Source organism: Elephas maximus, chromosome 7, assembly GCF_024166365.1.
Source record: "Elephas maximus indicus isolate mEleMax1 chromosome 7, mEleMax1 primary haplotype, whole genome shotgun sequence".
NCBI classification, from domain to species: domain Eukaryota; kingdom Metazoa; phylum Chordata; class Mammalia; order Proboscidea; family Elephantidae; genus Elephas; species Elephas maximus.
In genome coordinates, this window is record NC_064825.1 from 31117484 (window position 1) to 31134490 (window position 17007).

Sequence of the window (17007 nt, forward strand, 5' to 3'; positions counted from 1 at the left end):
TTGATTGTGTAAGGAATTATATTATTCACAGGTGATATTGTTTACTTTATAAGGCAATCCACTATTTGGCTGAAAGACGACCTCCAGGACTGGACTCATTTCCAAGTTTAAAGGGTATCAGGGTGATAGTTTCTGGGGTTCCCCTTGTCTCTATCAGTCCAGGAAGTCTGGGGTTTTTTAGGAATTTGGATTTCACACAAGTGTCTTTTTGGGTTATAATCAGAGTAAAATTTTGCTTAGGCTTTTGTCTCTCCAGGGCAGAATAATAATAAACTCTTCTGATTTTCTTCCCTAGGAAAATGGATTCAGCCTTCCAGAAGGAACTCACCTGCTTCATCTGCTTGAAGTACCTTACAGACCCTGTCACCATAGGCTGTGGACACAGCTTCTGCCAGGCCTGTGTCTGCCTTTCCTGGGAAGGAGCCAAAGTTCCTGCCCGTTGCCCCATATGCAGGAACACATCAGAGCAAACAGAGTTCAGAACCAATACTCTACTGAAGAATCTGGTGTCCCTTGCCAGACAAGCCAGTCTCTGCCAGTTCCTGAGCTCTGAGGAACAGATGTGTGGGACACACAAGGAGACAAAGAAGATGTTCTGCGAAGAGAGCAAGAATCTGCTCTGTTTGCTCTGCTCTAACTCTCAAGAGCACGAAGCTCACAGTCACTGTTCCATAGAATGCGCTGTTGAGGAATACCGGGTAAGCAATGTCTCTGAAAGCACTTTGAAAGCTGCAGGATAGGAGAGCTAAAAGAGTATAAGGAAGATGGAAACCATAATGATGATTAGTCCACTCATTACTGAGAATCATGTCAGGCACTGTTCTAGACACCAAAGATAAAGCTGCAAATAATTACATAAGCACGCTTGCTTTCATAGAGTTTGTTTTCCAGGAAGGGGCTGTGATTAAGATAATGATTATTATTTTGATTATGTAGTATAATGCTCAGGGCAGTATGAAGTTCTCATTTTAAAAGAGCAGAATATAGGATCAAAAAGGTTTTTATATTGAAAGTATATTTAGTAATACAGATCAAATAGTATGCTGGAAAATATTAAAGACCTAGCATCACTTGAGGAGCCCCCGTGGGGTAATCATTAAGTTCTTGACTGGTAACCAAAACGTAGGCAGTTCCAACCTACCTGCAGCTCCACAGGAAAAAAGACCTGGCATTCTGATCCCCTAAAGATTGTTTGTTGTTCTTCTTAGGTGTCATTGAGTTGGTTCCAACCCTAGGTACAGCAGAACGAAACACTGCCCTGTCCTGCACCATACTCATAATTGTTCTTATGCTTGAGCCCATTGTTGCAACCACTGTGTCAATCCATCTTTTTGAGGATCTTCCTCTTTTTCTCTGACCCTCTACCTTACCAAGCATGATGTCCTTCTCCAGGGACTGATCCCTCCTGGTAACATGTCCAAAGTATGTGAGATGTAGTCTTGCCATCCTTGCTTCTATGGAGTATTCTGTTTGTACTTCTTCCAAGACAGATTTGTTTGTTCTTTTAGAAGTCCGTGGTATACTCAATATTCTTCTCCAACACCACAATTCAAAGGTGTCAATTCTTCTTTGGTCTTCCTTATTCATTGTTCAGCTTTTGCATGCATATGAGGGGATTGAAAACACCATGGCTTGAGTCAGGCTCACCTTAGTCTTCAAGGTGACATCTTTACTTTTTTTGCAGCACATTTGCCCAATGCAAGGAGTCTTTAGATTTCTTAACCCTGCTTCTATGGGTGTAGATTGCGGATCTGAGTAAAATGAAAGCCTTGACAACTTCAATCTTTTCTCCATTTATCATGATATTGCTTGTTGGTCCAGTTGTGAGGATTTTTGTTTTCTTTGTTGAGATGGAATCCATACTGAAAGCTGTGTTCTGTGACCTTATTAGTAAGTGTTTCAAGTCCTCTTCACTTTCACCAAGCAAGGTTGTGTCATCTGCATATCCCAGGTTAATCCATTTCCCTCCAATCTTGATGCTCCATTCCTCTTCACAGAGTCCAGCTTCTAGGATTCATTGCTCAGCATATAGATGGAGTAGGTATGGTAAAAGGATACAGCCCTTATGCACACCTTTCCTGACTTTAAACCATGAAGTGTCACCTTGTTCTGTTCGAACCATTGCCTCTTGAGCTATATACAGGTTCCTCATGAGCACTATTAAGTGTTCTGGAATTCCCATTCTTTGCAATGTTATCCATAGTTTGTTATGATACACAGAGTGGAATGCCTTTGCGTAGTCAATAAAACACAGGTAAAATCCTTCTGGTATTCTCTGCTTTCAGCCAGGATCCATCTGACAGCAGCAATGATATCCCTGGTTCCACCACCTCTTCTGAATCCTGTTGGAATTTCTGGCAGTTCCCTGTTGATATACTGCTGCTGCTGTTTTTGAATGATCTTCAGCAAAATTTTACTTGCATGTGGTAGTAATGATATTGTTTGAGAATTCACGCATTCGGTCGGATCACCTTTTTTGGGAATAGGCATAAATATGGATCTCTTCTAGTCACTTGGCCAGGTATCCAAATTTCTTGCCATGGATGAATGAGCACTTACAGAACTGCATCCGTTTGTTGAAACATCTCAACTGATACTCCATCAATTCCTGGAGTCTTTGTTTTTTGCCGATGCCTTCAGTGAAGCTTGGACTTCTTCCTTCAGTACCATCAGTTCCTGATCATATGCTACCTCCTGAAATGGTTGAACATTGACCAGTTCTTTTTGCGTGACTGTGTATTCCTTCTATCTTCCTTTGATGGTTCCTGCTTCGTTTATACTTTCCCTGCAGAATTCTTCACTATTGCAACTCGAGGCTTGAATTTTTAATTCAGTTCTTTCAGCTTGAGAAATGGTGAGTGTGTTCTTCCCTTTTGGTTTTCTATCTCCAGTTCTTTGCACTTGTCATTAGAATACTGTGTCTTCATGAGCTGCCCTTTGAAATTTTCTGTTCAAGTCATCATTTCTTCCTTTTGCTTTAGTTACTTGATATTCAAGAACAAGTTTCAGAGTCTTTTCTGACATCCATTTTGGTCTTTTCTTTCCTATCTTTTTAATGACCTTTTGCTTTCTTCATGTATATCTTTGATGTCATTCCACAACTTGTCCGGTCTTCGAGCATTAGTGTTCAACACATCAAATCTATTCTCGAGATGGTCTCTAAATTCAGGTGGAATATAACCAAGGGTTGTATTTTGGGTCTTGCTGACTGGTTCTAATTTTCTTCAGTTTCAACTTGAACTTGCATATAAGTAATTGATGGTCTGTTCTGACCCCTAGCCTTGTCCTGAGTGATGATATTGAGCTTCTCCATCGTCTCTTTCCAGAGATGTAATTGATTTGATTCCTATGTATTCCATCTGGTGAAGTCCACATGCATAGTCGCCATTTATGATAGTGAAAAAAGGTATTTGCAATGAAGAAGTCATTGGTCTTGCAAAATTCTATCATGTGTTCTCTGGCATTGTTTCTATCACCAAGGCCATATTTTCCAACTATGGATCCTTCTTTGTTTCAGCTTTCACATTCAATCACCAGTAATTATCAATGCATCCTGATTGCATGTTTGATCAATTTCAGATTGCGGAAGTTGGTGAAAATCTTCAATTTTTTTATCTTTGGCCTTAGAGGTTGGTGCGTAAATTTGAATAATAGTTGTATTAACTGGTCTTCCTTGTAGCGTTATGTATATTATCATCACTGACAGTGTTGTACTTCAGGACAGATCTTGACATTTTCTTTCTGATGATGAATGCAACACTATTCCTCTGTAAATTGTCATTCCTGGCATAGTGGACTGTATGGTTGTCCAATTCAAAATGGCCAATACCAGTCCATTTCAGCTTACTAATGCTAGGATATCAATGTTTATGCATTCCATTTCACTCTTGATGATTCCCAGTTTTCCCAGATTCATGCTTCGTACATTCCAGATTCATGCTTTGTACATTCCAGATTCCAATTATGAATGGATGTTTGCAGCTGTTTCTTCTCATTTTGAGTCGTGCCACATCAGCCAAAGAAGGTCCTAAGAAATCCTATGGGTCAGTTCTATTTTGTACTCTAGGGTCACTACAACAACAGAATCAGTAGATCCAAATTCTATAGCAAGTTGTCTATCTGAAAACTAGCCATGTTTCATAAAATTCTTATTTGTCAATTTCCTCTGGAAGACAAAGACACTATGTTTTGTCTTTCTACAGCCTGAAATTTCCCAGAATTGGTAATTATGAAGGGTAAACAGGGAAACATGATCCTTCCATTCTCCCTTAAGTACATCGATTGAACATCCCTTGTCTCTTTCTGTTCATTATGGTATGAAATCCCTAACATTTGCTTTTCTGGCACTCATTCATGGTTCTTTTGCAGGAGAAGCTCATAAAGGAAATGAGATCTTTATGGAAAAATATTCAAAAAAATCAGAGAAATCTGAATGAGGAGAGCAAAATAACCAACCTGTGGAGAGTAAGTATGAGACTGTTTTCCCCAGAACGAGCTTGTGACATACTTCCTGGAGATTTGTTCATGATGAACTTGAGCTGAAATCATGGTGTGACAGATTCTGTGAGTGATCTACCAACAGGAAAAGTAATCCGCCTCTTCAATGTAAGGCAGCATGACAGTTCAGATTTGTAAACTCTAATGTATCAGCAACTCAGAAAAGAGGATGTTTTACAAAATTAAAGAAATCGACTATGAGGCATTTCTTCAGACGTTTCAGGAAGTTTTGAAGTGAATGGAGATGTTTTGAAGGGAGGATGGAGCCCTAGTGGCACAATGCTTAAGAGCTCAGCTGCTAAACAAAAGGTCTGCAGTTCTAATCTACCAGCTAGCTGCTCCTTGGAAACCCTATGGGCCAGTTCTACTCTGTCCTATAGGGTCGCTATGAGTCAGAACCTACTCCATGGCAGCAGGTTTGGTTTTTGGTTTTTGACGGGAGGGTGGGTTTGGCTCTTGAATGGAAAACAAATGAAGGAATGAAACTGAGAGATGATTTTATGGTTTCTGATAAATAGGAGGACATGGATTTAGGTCGAGTGTAGTTGATTGGTGGAGGATGTGAGTCAGAGAGAAACAGGTGAGGTTTAAGTAGAAGGGGGTTAACTTGCATTGCATATATGATCTAAGAAATCCATGTCTTTGCAGTATTATGTGTGTCTACTGTCAGAGATTATCAGCTCTGAGTATCAGAAATTGCATCCGATTCTCCTTGAGGAAGAAAAACAACATTTAGAGGGACTGAAAAATGAAGGCAAGAAGATATTTCAGCAACTGAAGAAAAGTGAAGCCACAATGGTTCAAAAGGGGAGGCACCTGAGAGAAATGTATGAGGAGCTGATGAATATGTGCCATAAATCAGATGTGGAGTTGCTCCAGGTAAGAACCGAGGACGTACCTGGAAATCATCTATAGTAGCTGAAGTTCACATCCTCGACCTCCATGAGATATTTGGTACCAAAGACATAATTTTTTTTCCTGTGATGGAAGTCGTTTTCCACCTGACTATAACAGACATAAACTGTAACTCCTATCCTAGCCATGAACAACAAAGTTTCATGGAAATATGAGAGTAGATTCCCCAGGGAATACTGTATTTTTTCACAAATAATGAGTGCCTTCTACTTTGGTTGCCAACTTTGCCCTCCCCCCATCCCCGGTATTTTCGTAAGTGAGCAAAACCAATTTTTTTTTTCCAGCAAGGAGTAAAAAATGTTGCATAGCAGCCCTTATGAAAATACCTCTCAGGAGGGTGGGGGAGCGGGAGAGGAGCCTGGTCGGCAAACAAATGTAGAAGGCACCGGTTATTTGCGTAAAAATACTGTACTCCCTTCTAAAAGTCTTCTTCTCTACCTTGCTTCTTTAAAAACCCCGAAAGGAACAACTTCCTCGTGGGCATTTCCTTTTTGTCTCCAGTTTGGAAACATGGAGACATATGTGAAGCACTAACATTTACTTCCTCCTTTTTTTCAAGTCCCAGATTTGAATTGCCCTTGCTCTGGAACACATTATCCTTTGGAGACAAGCGCTTGGAAAGACCACTTTGCCGACAGCTGGCAGTCGCACCAGTACAATCTGTACTCATATTCTCTTTATTCATTCACCTTCAGGTTTCTGAATTCATTGAGAAATCAGATTCTATCCAAGTGGTGTACTGGGATTAGAGAGGAAAGGAAAAATGGATTTACTAAAAAAAATGTGCTAGTGGGTGGTTGGTACCTTTGAGAACTTGCCCAAACTTAAAGACTGAAAGAACAGAATTGCCAATTTGTGAAGAATTCTAAACTTTTCTTTGTATTCTCTTCACAGGATTTGGGAGACATTTTGACAAGGTAAGTTTGGCCTTCACTGCGGACTAGAGCTCCATGAGGGCTGTGAAAGGGATCATGGTGTTTCCAACACAGCGAGGACACAATTTATAGAGATATTAGATATTTTCTGTGTATGCATGTTGTGTATGTCATACTGAATATGTTTTCCCGTTCCCTGTATCACAAATCAGCCTTGTTTCTTTCCTGTGACTCAGGATGGTATAGGTTGCAGGGCTCAGTGCATAAGTGGCTAGAAGATGCTACCTATGATTTTAGGTTTCAAACGCATAAACTTATTGATGTGAATGGACTAGTTTGTGTCAGGTGGTAGGTGAGAGAGGTAAGTTCCTCCGAGGGCCAGGAGAAGGAAGCAGGCAGAGAATAAAGAAAGATTCTCAAAGAACGGTACAACCTCGTTCCAGGATTGTAAAGGTACACAGAAATATCTGCAATGGTTTCTGCAGAAAAACATTTTCAGTTAATGCTGATGTCCATTTTACATACTGTGATGGCCCCTTTGGCACCTGGAAGGTTAACTGAATCTTCCCCCTTGCAGGAGCGAGTCCATGCAGCTGAACATGCCCCAGCCTGTGAACCCAGCGCTCAGTGCCAGGCCCATCACTGGCCTGATAGACAGGTTCCGCCAGTTCCGAGGTGAGTGTCAGCCCAGTGGTGGGACCGGATACAATGTCCTCCAATAATGGTTTTCTATGGGCAATCATTCCCTCTTTATTAATTCTTGATTTTGGGAGGACAGCAGCCTGTGAATAGTCATATTTCCCCTATGATAATATGAAAAATATCTACATAAATGGTGGGAAAAGAGAAATGTTATTCTGGCCTGTATTAAATAGTTAATGAGAAAAAGGAAATGACCCAAAAAAAGGCTCCTTGAGACCTAAAACCATTCATAGATGCAATGTCAGTTGTTCAAAGAGTCATATGGAAAGACATTATCTCAGAACATTTCGATTTCAAATTAAGTGCAGTTGATTATGCTGATAAGTTCCTTGGTGCTTTACTTTTAAATATTTTTTAAAATTTAAGTTCCTTAGTAACTGAATTTGGAATAATGTACATTTTAATAAATATGATCTGAGAAACATGTGAATAAACCTGAAAAAGTGATATACAGAAAACCAGAATTTATGAGCAACAATAAAACAAGTAGGTGGTTGAGGCAGTACGCAGAGCTCACTAATCGAGTGAGGTTAGCCCAGCAGGCAGAGAACGAGTAGGCCTGAAATGGAACCAGGTTTAAAACCCAGATCATGCTGAGTAGGAGACTCCTTCTAAGAAGGCATAAGCCAAATCCCAAAAACAAACCCAGTGTTGCCCAGTTGTTTTCGGCTCCTACCAACTCTTAGGACAGAGAACAGCCTCATATAGTTTCCAAGGCTATAAATCTTTATGAAAGCAAACAGCTGCATCTTTCTCCCTTGGAGCAACTGGGGGGTTTGTACCACTGACCTTTTGGTGAGCAGCCAAGTGCTTTAACTACTGCGCCACGCAGTCTCCTTCTAAGAAGGCATGGTTTGATTTTAATCTTAAATTTAAATCTGCTTGCTTAACTAACATAATATACCTGGCAAAGTGTTCACCATTTATTTAGGTCTAAGATTTTTTGTTTTTTGCCCTGAGGGGAAAAAAAAACAAACCCAGTGCAGTAGAAATAAGTCGTATTGCTGTGGACTTGGTGTCAGTGCACAGGTTCTGATTTTTAATGCGGTGTGAAAAGCAATGAGCCAGAAGTTTGCATGACCTCCCTCCTCTGTACATTCTCTGAGATTTTAGGAATTTTTTTCCATTGTGTCACTAGGTATTTGTGTCTTCTGCACATCCACTGATACCCCTCAATCTGATATTTTCTGGCTAGAACTTCCCTTGTAGTGTTGGACTGTTTTTCCAGTGATACTCTAGATCCAGTGACCCTCTCATCCCATAGCAATGTAAAAATAGGTTTTGCCTGAAATATTCTCTTTTTTCCACAGTGGAAATTTCCTTCAGTTATGAAATAAGCAGTCAGAATATCATGTTGTTTGATGACGTGAGAAGTCTGAGGCTTAGACGTGACCTTCAAGAGGCACCTTTTCCTTCTGGAAGATCTCACTACTTTGCCGCATGGGGAGACCAGGCCTTCACCTCTGGAAAACACTACTGGGAGATAGAAGTGGACAACTCTTGGGACTGGGCTGTAGGAGTCTGTAAGGATACCTGGTTAAGGAAGAACAGCTCAAGGGTCCAGTCTGAGGACACTTTTCTTTTTTTATGTGTGAAGGAGGATAATTGTTACAATCTTTTGACCACCTCCCCAGTGCTTTCTCAGTATATAGAGAAACCTCTGGGGCAGGTAGGTGTGTATGTAGATTTTGACAGTAGAAGTGTGAGTTTTGTTAATGTTGCCAAAAGTTCCCTCATATGGGCATACCCAGCTTGCTCCTTCAATTATCCCCTCAGGCCTTTCTTTTACACTGGTCACACGTGATCATGGTCAAGTCATATCTGAGGGACCCCTTCCCAACTGAAGCTGATAAATAATATTTTACTGTCTTTTATTTTGTTCTACTTTAATGGGACATTTTGCTATTGATTATGTCGGTAGTCTGAATTGAAAACTTTTGTTAGTTCAATTTTCTTTACATTAAAATAATCTCTTGCAGCACATTATATGAAATATATGCTGTGGTTATTCATGTGTTTTATGAGCTTTGTGGCATTAGAAGCATATATAGTACCCAAAAAACCCACTGCCATTGAGTCGATTCTGACTCATAGTGACCCTATAGTACAGAGTAGAACTGCCCCATAGAGTTTCCAAGGAGCGCCTGGCGGATTCGAACTGCCAACCCTTTGGTTAACAGCTGTAGCATTATGTCAGTCTGGAATATTCTTCTCCATCATCTTCATCTCGTGAACTCCTCAATTCATCCTTAGGGAAAATCTCTTTACAGAGAAATATCCCTGAATCCTCAGGAACAGGACAGGTCTGTGGTTGGATGAACACTTTATGTGCTCCTTTTCCTCTTTTACTGAATGAATTATGAGACAGAGGAAGCGTCTCTTATATTCACTGCCATTTCCCAACAGGTAATACGATGTCTAAGACATAATACGATGTCTAAGACATAGCAGGCACTTAACAAATATCTGAGTGAATAATAAGTGAATGAGATATTTATCTTTTTTGCAACAGGGCTGACAGTGGGTTCTGCTCCATATCTTTGCTCTGGTGATTTCCAATATGCAGTATTTTCACTGAATTTCATTACTGATAGAAAGAAAGGTAGTTCTGCAACATATGGTTCCAAAAAAAAAAAAAAAGTTTTCTGGTTAATCATTGAGAACATTCATAAAAGTAAATGCCATAAAAAAAAAAACAAAAACCATTGCCGATGAGTCGATTCCAACTGGTCGCAACCCTATAGGACAGAGCGGAACTGCCCCAGAGAGCTTTCAAGGAGTGCCTGGTGGATTTGAACTGCCAACCTTTTGGTTAGCAGCCGTATCACTTAACCACTAAACCACTTTTTTACTTTGAAAAAATTAGAGTGTTCAAAGCAGGCCCGAGCCGCCGGGAATAATGGAACAGGACCACGGTTGTATTTTGTTGGTGTTCGGAAATGCCACAGACTATTAAAAAGACTTAGAAAATATAGGTTAAACCAACGGGATAGGGAGTACTGAGGACAACATGGAGTAAAACAGTGACATAGACCAGTGATTCTGAAGTCCGGTCCTGGTTCCAGCACATTAGAATCAATGAACATTGTTAGAAATGCAAGTTCTTGGGTCAGAACCAAAACTTAACAAACTCATTGCCATCACATAGGTTCCTACTCATAGTGAACATTATGCAGTGGGGGAGGGCCTGCAATCTGCGGATTAGCCACCCTGATGAAAGCTGTAAAGAAACAAACATGGAATTAATCTGATTTATGGATACAAAGGCTCAGTATATTTCCTACATCTCAGAACCAAACAAGAGCTGGGAACTATTTGATCCAATGTGGTTGTTTAAGTATATTGTTTTTAATAAAAATGGTATAATGGGTAAGATATTAAACAGAATATGGGGGATTCAGAAAATAAGTTTAAAAATTGTACTAGAGATTACTGTCATGAAAGATACATGAACTCTTTAATCTTGAGCCATTTAATTACATCCATAGCGAAGAACTTTTTCTTTAGCTTGCAAAATACAGGGAAAAAACAGCAGTCAAGAAAGTATGCCACAGGTACATAGCTCAATTAATGAGCTTACTTTACTTTCTTGAGAATTAGTCAGAAAGGACATTGCCATCACCTTTGCAGGTATGTTATCATTGGATGTATCTAAAACTCTGGGAATACCATTCTATGATGAAAAGATCCCACAGTATTTAACTATACATGTAATTTTTGTACTAGATAAGAATGTCAGCAATATTATAGCAGTGTGCTTTCATGGGTGAAATATCAAATATTTCTTCCCAGATATTGGTGTCAGAGACAATGGTCAAAAACACTAATTAGGAAACCATGAGCCATTGGTGCAGGGGTAGAGAATAAGACCATAGAATTCAAAAAGAAAGTCTAAGACTCACTTGCTGTATGGATACCTGATTTATGACTGAGTAGAAAGGCATTTCAAATGGATGTAAAAGAGATAGACTTCCCTGTGCATATGCTGGGATATCTCCCTCATATTCAGAAAAATCAATTTCAGGTACATTAAGAGTTCAAATTCAACGTGACAAGCAAATTCATCATTAGAAAAAGTGACCATGTGAATACCTTTAGATCCTATGTTAGAAAGTGATTTCTTGATAAAGAAACAAAAAGCACAAAATAAGAGAAATAATGATCAATTTAACTACAAAAATTATGGATTTCCATCATCAACAATGGAAGCGAAAAGTTGGGAGTTAAATGCCGTAACACATGTAATCACCAAAGAATAAGTGTCCAGAATACATAAGGAATGCCTTCAAATGTATAAGAAAAATATATTCAACCTCCCAGCCCCTCAAAGAACAAAAGCTCAGAACAATTGCTTCGTAGAAGAGACAGGCAGAAATGCATGTAAACAGTATTTAGTAATCAGAGAAATAAAAATGAAAGTTATAATCACTGTCATCAGATGGATATTTAAAAAGCTATTAAGTTTTGTGATGATGTGGGACAACCTGAAATATTATCCCACGCTATGGGAGTGTAAAGCGGCACAACTCTTTTAGAAACCAGTCTCTGGTAAAACTGAAGTTGTGCGCAATTCCTAGAAGGATAATCTAAAGCCAATCTTGTGTGTGGTGGCGCAGTGGTTAAGAGCTACGGTAAGCTACAGCTGCTAACCAAAGGGGGGCAATTTGATTTCACCGGCCTCTCCTGGGAAACCCCATGGGGCAGTTCAACTCAGTGCCAATGGGCTTTGTTTTTTGGTATTTAAAATTACAGAAATAACTATGATAAAGGAACACCTGAAATCAATCCCAGCTCCGTCTGTAGCTGAACGGATAAATACATTCAAATATATTCCTATGGAAGAGTGTATGTTGTTGTTGTCAGTTGCCGTGGAGTTGATTGTGACTCATGATGACCCCATGTATACAGAGTATAACTGCTCCATAGGTTTTCAAGGCTGTGACCTTTTGTAAGCAGATCCCCAGGCTTGTCTTCCAAAGTACCTCTGGCTGGCTTTGAACTGACAATCTTTCAGCTAGTATTTGAGTGCTTAACATTTTGTACCATCCAGGGTCTCTGAAGTATAAAGTGTAGTGAAAATGTATAAACTGCAGCTGCATGGAACAATTTAGATACATCTAAGAAACAATGTTAAGGTAAAAAGATAACTACAGAAGAGTACACATAATATTTCTATACAGTTCAAAATCTACAAAACTGTAAATTATTGAGGGTTATAAACATAGATGGTAAACTAAAAAGGTAATAAAAAAAAAGGTAATAGTGCGATACAAAAGCTTCAGAACAGTTGTCATTGTTTATATATTTACACATTCCATAGCTATTTTTGTATGTTGTTCGGTGCCATTGAGGCAGTTCCGACTCATACCAACCCTATGTGCAACAGAATGAGACACTGCCTGGTCCTGCACCATCCTCACAATTGTTGGATGTGCCCCATCACAACAGTCGTTGTCATGCTTAAGCCCATAGTTGCAGCCACTGTGTCAATTCATCTCCTTGAGGGTCTTCCTCTTTTTCGATGAGCCTCTACTTTACCAAGGATGATGTCCTTCTCTAGGGACTGATTCCTCCTGACACGTCCAAAGTACATGAGACGTAGCCTTGCCATCCTTGCTGCTAAGGAGCATTCTGGTTGTATTTCTTCCAAGACAGATTTGTTCATTTTTTTTGGCAGTCCATGGTATATTCAAAATTCTTCTCCAACACCACAATTTCTGTAAATATTAATGATTTAATAATATTCAGCAACACTGTAAATCAATATAACCATAGTAAACCAAACAGATCATAGCAGAGACCCAGGCCCTCTGGTGGTCCTTCTCTGCTCCTGGGCTCTGCTGATATGAGGAAGGCGATCTTCCTGCTCAGTTGTGCAGAAGTGGGGCCTGGGGGTTAGAGGTGGGTCAATAGGGCTTACTTGTACTGGACAGATGCTTTCCTCAAGTTCTTCCCAAGGCAGAGTGTGAGTGCAAGGCCTGAGAGAGAGAGGATGACAGAGCCCCAGTTGTACAGGAGCCTGGAGATCCAGTGATGTTCCTCGTCCCTCTGCACTAGCCACTGAGAACCATACGATCACACAATACAAGGGCGCTGTAGTCCAGCAGGACTTGGGCTCTGGCTCTTGGCAGCTCTACTGCCCCTTGCCACCAACTCTGAACCTGTGGTGGGGAGACTGGAGGAATTAGCTTCCCACCTCCCACCTTCTCATTTCCTATTAAAAAAAAAAAAAATCCTCTTCCTGTTCTGGTTTAGGGGCTCCAAATACAGCATTTCCTCCCTGACACACACAGGACAAAACAGGACAAAACTGCTACTGCATCCGAGTTTTAGAAGCTACAGATTTCTTTCAAAAGTGATGGCAACACAGGGCACCTGCCCTTGGTCATTTGGGGTCCTACAGACCCTAGACCCTTAGCCTGTACAGACACTTTCTTTTTCCCATAGATTTTAGAAATATATGGAAAAGGTATTTTTGCACCTAGAGTCAAGAGATGGCTGCCAGGTCCTTGAGGAACAGTCTTGGGTTGTCAAAATGCCGAGAGGCTTATTCGGCATTTAAAAAAGTTTACACACATTTCATATAGGCAAAAAAAAAAAACCCTTAAAATTACAAGCTGTCTAAAGTAAATGCTCTAAGCAATGGGAGGGGGAGTCTCTTCCCTTTTCAACGGGGAGAATTAAGCATCTCTTTCTAACTTCTAACTTCTATTTGCCCTTATAGAAAGTCTGCAAAATGACCTCAAATGAGCAGTGAGTTTTGGGGTTACATGAAAATTTTAGTGAGTAGGCAAATTCACAACACAGGATCTGTGAATAATGAGATCTTGAGAAATATGAGGTGTATAAGAGCCATAAAACCCTGTGTCGTATCAATTCCCAGGGATTCAGCGATTACATTGCTGGGGAGCTCAGGTCTTACCTGCAACAGCAGACATTATGGGAAGAGCATACGTGAGACTGTTGCCATTGGGTTGTTGCAGTTTGTTAGTAAGTCCAGACAAGGAGAAATGATAAGACAGGTGATCCTGGGGAAGCCTCTCTGCTCTGTTACATGAAGGATGACAATCATTCTATCATACGCAAATAGAGCTAAACAACTTAGGGATGCTTCTGGGTTATGGATGTTCAGCTGCCTGTTTTTCCATGCTGTTGAATGTTCTCTCACAAATTCCCTACTTCTTATCTGCAACTCTCAGACCCTTATTTTTCACTCATAAGCTAAAAAGAGGGCCACATTTTAGTATCATGACTATGTGTCAAATGAACTTTTTCAGAACTAGCCTAAAAATCATGGTTCCCTAGCAAATGCCCAGGATTTCCAGGCAACTCATCTGCACATTGCAATCACCTAGAGATCTTTTAAACACCCCAAACCATGACCACACTCCAAACCAATTAATGCACAATCCCCAGGAATGGAGCATAGGCATCTGTACATTTTGAAATTCTACAAATGATTACAATGTGTTGACAAGTTTGGTTATCACTGTCCTCTGGAGTTCTGCACTTGTCATTTCCCCAACTGGGTAGGCATACCTAGTGACAACAGATAATAAAGATCCAAACCAAAACCAAACTCACTGCCATCAAGTCAATTCCTACTCGTAGAGACTCTATAGGACAGATTAGAACTGCCCCATAGAGTTTCCAAGGAGCACCTGGTGGATCTGAACTGCCAACCTTTGGTTACAGCTATAGCTCTTAACCTTTACGCCACTAGAGTTTCCAATAACAAAGATACGTTCTTTGAAATGACTGCTGTAGTGTCAATAATAGCCACTTGAGGGAGCATCTAGTTTACACTGCGATGATGTAATCCAAAGGATCACAGGGACTAGGGAAACCCAGAAGACGGGCTGATGACACAGTGTTGGCCCCAGTGGAGATAGTGCTGTCTGTGAGCTTTAAAGCACACCTACATTTATCCCAGGAGGGGTAGGCTTTCCAGACAGAGGCTCACAAGTGCAATGAATGAGGTAGGATAGAATGGTGAAGTCTGGGGAGAAATTATAAGCAATTAGGTAATATTGGATCACAGAGATTGAGTGAGCAACGAGATGAGACTGAAGACAGTTTGGAATGAGAATCAATTAATGCCTTCCTAAAGGGCCTTCTATGTCACATCAGATAAGTTTGATTTTATTCCTAAAATGATTGAGAAAAGTCACAGTAACCAAATGATAATGTTCAGCTTTGTGTTTCAAACATATTCATCTAAAAGGCATATTGGGAAGAGTCTATTCTGAAGGAAAAAAGGCCGTTTAGCCTCCTGTTGTCGAAATATAGGTGAGAAATGAGAAAATGAAAGTAAACCAAGATACAAAAAACACATTTCTGAAATATATGTGAAGCAGGAGTAACATTAATTTAGGAGCTATTTCCATACAGACTCACAGAAAAATAAATTGCTTAAAAAAAAAAAGTTGCAGTTGAGTCAATTCGGATTCCTGGTGACCCTGTAGGACAGAGTAGAATTGCCCCATAGGGTTTCCAAAGAGCTGCTGGTGGATTCAAACTTTGGCTAGCAGCCAAGCTCCTAACCACTGTGCCACCAGGTATCAAAGTGACTCTTTATACTATGACTTCAATTATGGGGAGATGATGACGTCCTGAAGTTTTGATGTGTGGAGTGAACAATGACATCACATGGGTCATTCAAAATTTGAAGTGACTATGTGGCACAGTGGTTAAGCATTTGGCTGCTAATCAAAAGGTCGGCAGTTCAGGTGCTCCTTGGAAACCCTATGGGGCAGTTCTACTCTGTCCTATAGGGTCTCTACCAGTCCGAATCAACTCAATGGCAATGGGTTTGGTTTGATATTGGCTTATGTATCATCCAAGCTGAGGTTGCTAACAGTCAAAAGGAAGAAAGAGAAATCAAATGATAACTCATCAGTATCTGTGTAGTTAAAACTTCATTGATGAAAGCGTAACAGGAAGAATGCATAAGTGAGAAAGAAGAGCATGCGGTCAATAATAGAATTCTGGAAAAGCCATACATTAAAAGACAAATTAAGGAAAATGAGATCACAAAGGGAACTCAAATGAGTCAAAAAATGAAGTAGAAAGAATAGTGTGTGTGGCAAAATAAAAAAAGGAATGATGCCAAGTGTCCTCACTTTTACCAGCATTATTTATATCCTTTGTCTTCATGTAAAAATTTTTTTTCTGGCATAGCTCCACTAATGATAACACCTTGGGGGCGGGAAGGGGGAGAGCCAGTGGCAAACAAATGAAGACGTTGCATTATTTGCTTAAAAAATGCTGTAACTACAGCCAAGGTGAGGCCTAGACTGGGAGTCATTCCTAGTGGCCAAGGATTCAGGATTACATGAAATAATATGCTGTTATTAGATAATGGACACTGCACTGCTTTCAAGTCAGAAAATAGTATTTCTGTCTCCAACTCAACCCCTGATGTGTGCGATTGGGCAAATTTCCTCGTATCTCTTTGATTGCTTATTTTATGTTTGGATATAAAACTGCCGATTCTTTAACATCTTGTGCCTCTCAGTTCTATAATTTGATGAGAATTAATTTCCTGTCTTTGATATTCATGTGAGGCTTCCTTAACCAAGACTGTAGTCGCCTAGTACATAATCGTCTTTGAGACTCCTGAACATTTCAAAGTTAAGAGGGCTCTGAAATCTACCGAATTGGCCATGTTGGAAAGAAACAAAACAAAAACAAAAACCCATTGCGGTGGAGCAGATTCTGACTCATAGCGACCCTATAGGACAGGGTAGAACTCTTCCATCGAGTTTCCAAGCAGCGCCTGGTGGATTCGAACAGCCGACCTTTTGGATAGGCGGGTAGCCCTTAACCACTACTCCACCAGCCTTTCCTAAAAACCCTGCGGGGAGGACGCCTGACGAGGGGCACGGAGCCTCGAGGAGGAACGGGGCAAGCTCACTTTAAAGTCGCGGCCACCCTGGGTGCCTGCAGCAGGGGGCACGCGGGTTAGAGGTACCATGACGCCCGCGCCCCGCCGCCCTTGGGCACTGGAGGCAGGAGG

The 17007-nt window shown here is 40.5% G+C and overlaps 1 protein-coding gene across 1 annotated transcript; it reads left to right on the forward strand.

Annotated features, from left to right (window-relative positions):
* Window positions 1–299: 299 nt before the first annotated feature.
* On the forward strand, window positions 300–8793 carry LOC126078917 (tripartite motif-containing protein 43-like). Its single transcript, XM_049889742.1, has 6 exons — window positions 300–698; window positions 4369–4464; window positions 5146–5376; window positions 6307–6329; window positions 6865–6962; window positions 8300–8793. The coding sequence occupies exons 1-6, from the start codon at window positions 300–302 to the stop codon at window positions 8791–8793; spliced, it is 1341 nt and encodes a 446-aa protein (XP_049745699.1).
* Window positions 8794–17007: the final 8214 nt, after the last annotated feature.

Coding starts and splice junctions, on each gene's coding strand:
- LOC126078917 (XM_049889742.1), top strand. CDS start 300: ATGGATTCAGCCTTCCAGAAGGAACTCACCTGCTTCATCTGCTTGAAG. Junction 4,465..5,145: donor AAATAACCAACCTGTGGAGA/GTAAGTATGAGA, acceptor ATGTCTTTGCAG/TATTATGTGTGTCTACTGTC. Junction 6,963..8,299: donor CAGGTTCCGCCAGTTCCGAG/GTGAGTGTCAGC, acceptor TTTTTTCCACAG/TGGAAATTTCCTTCAGTTAT.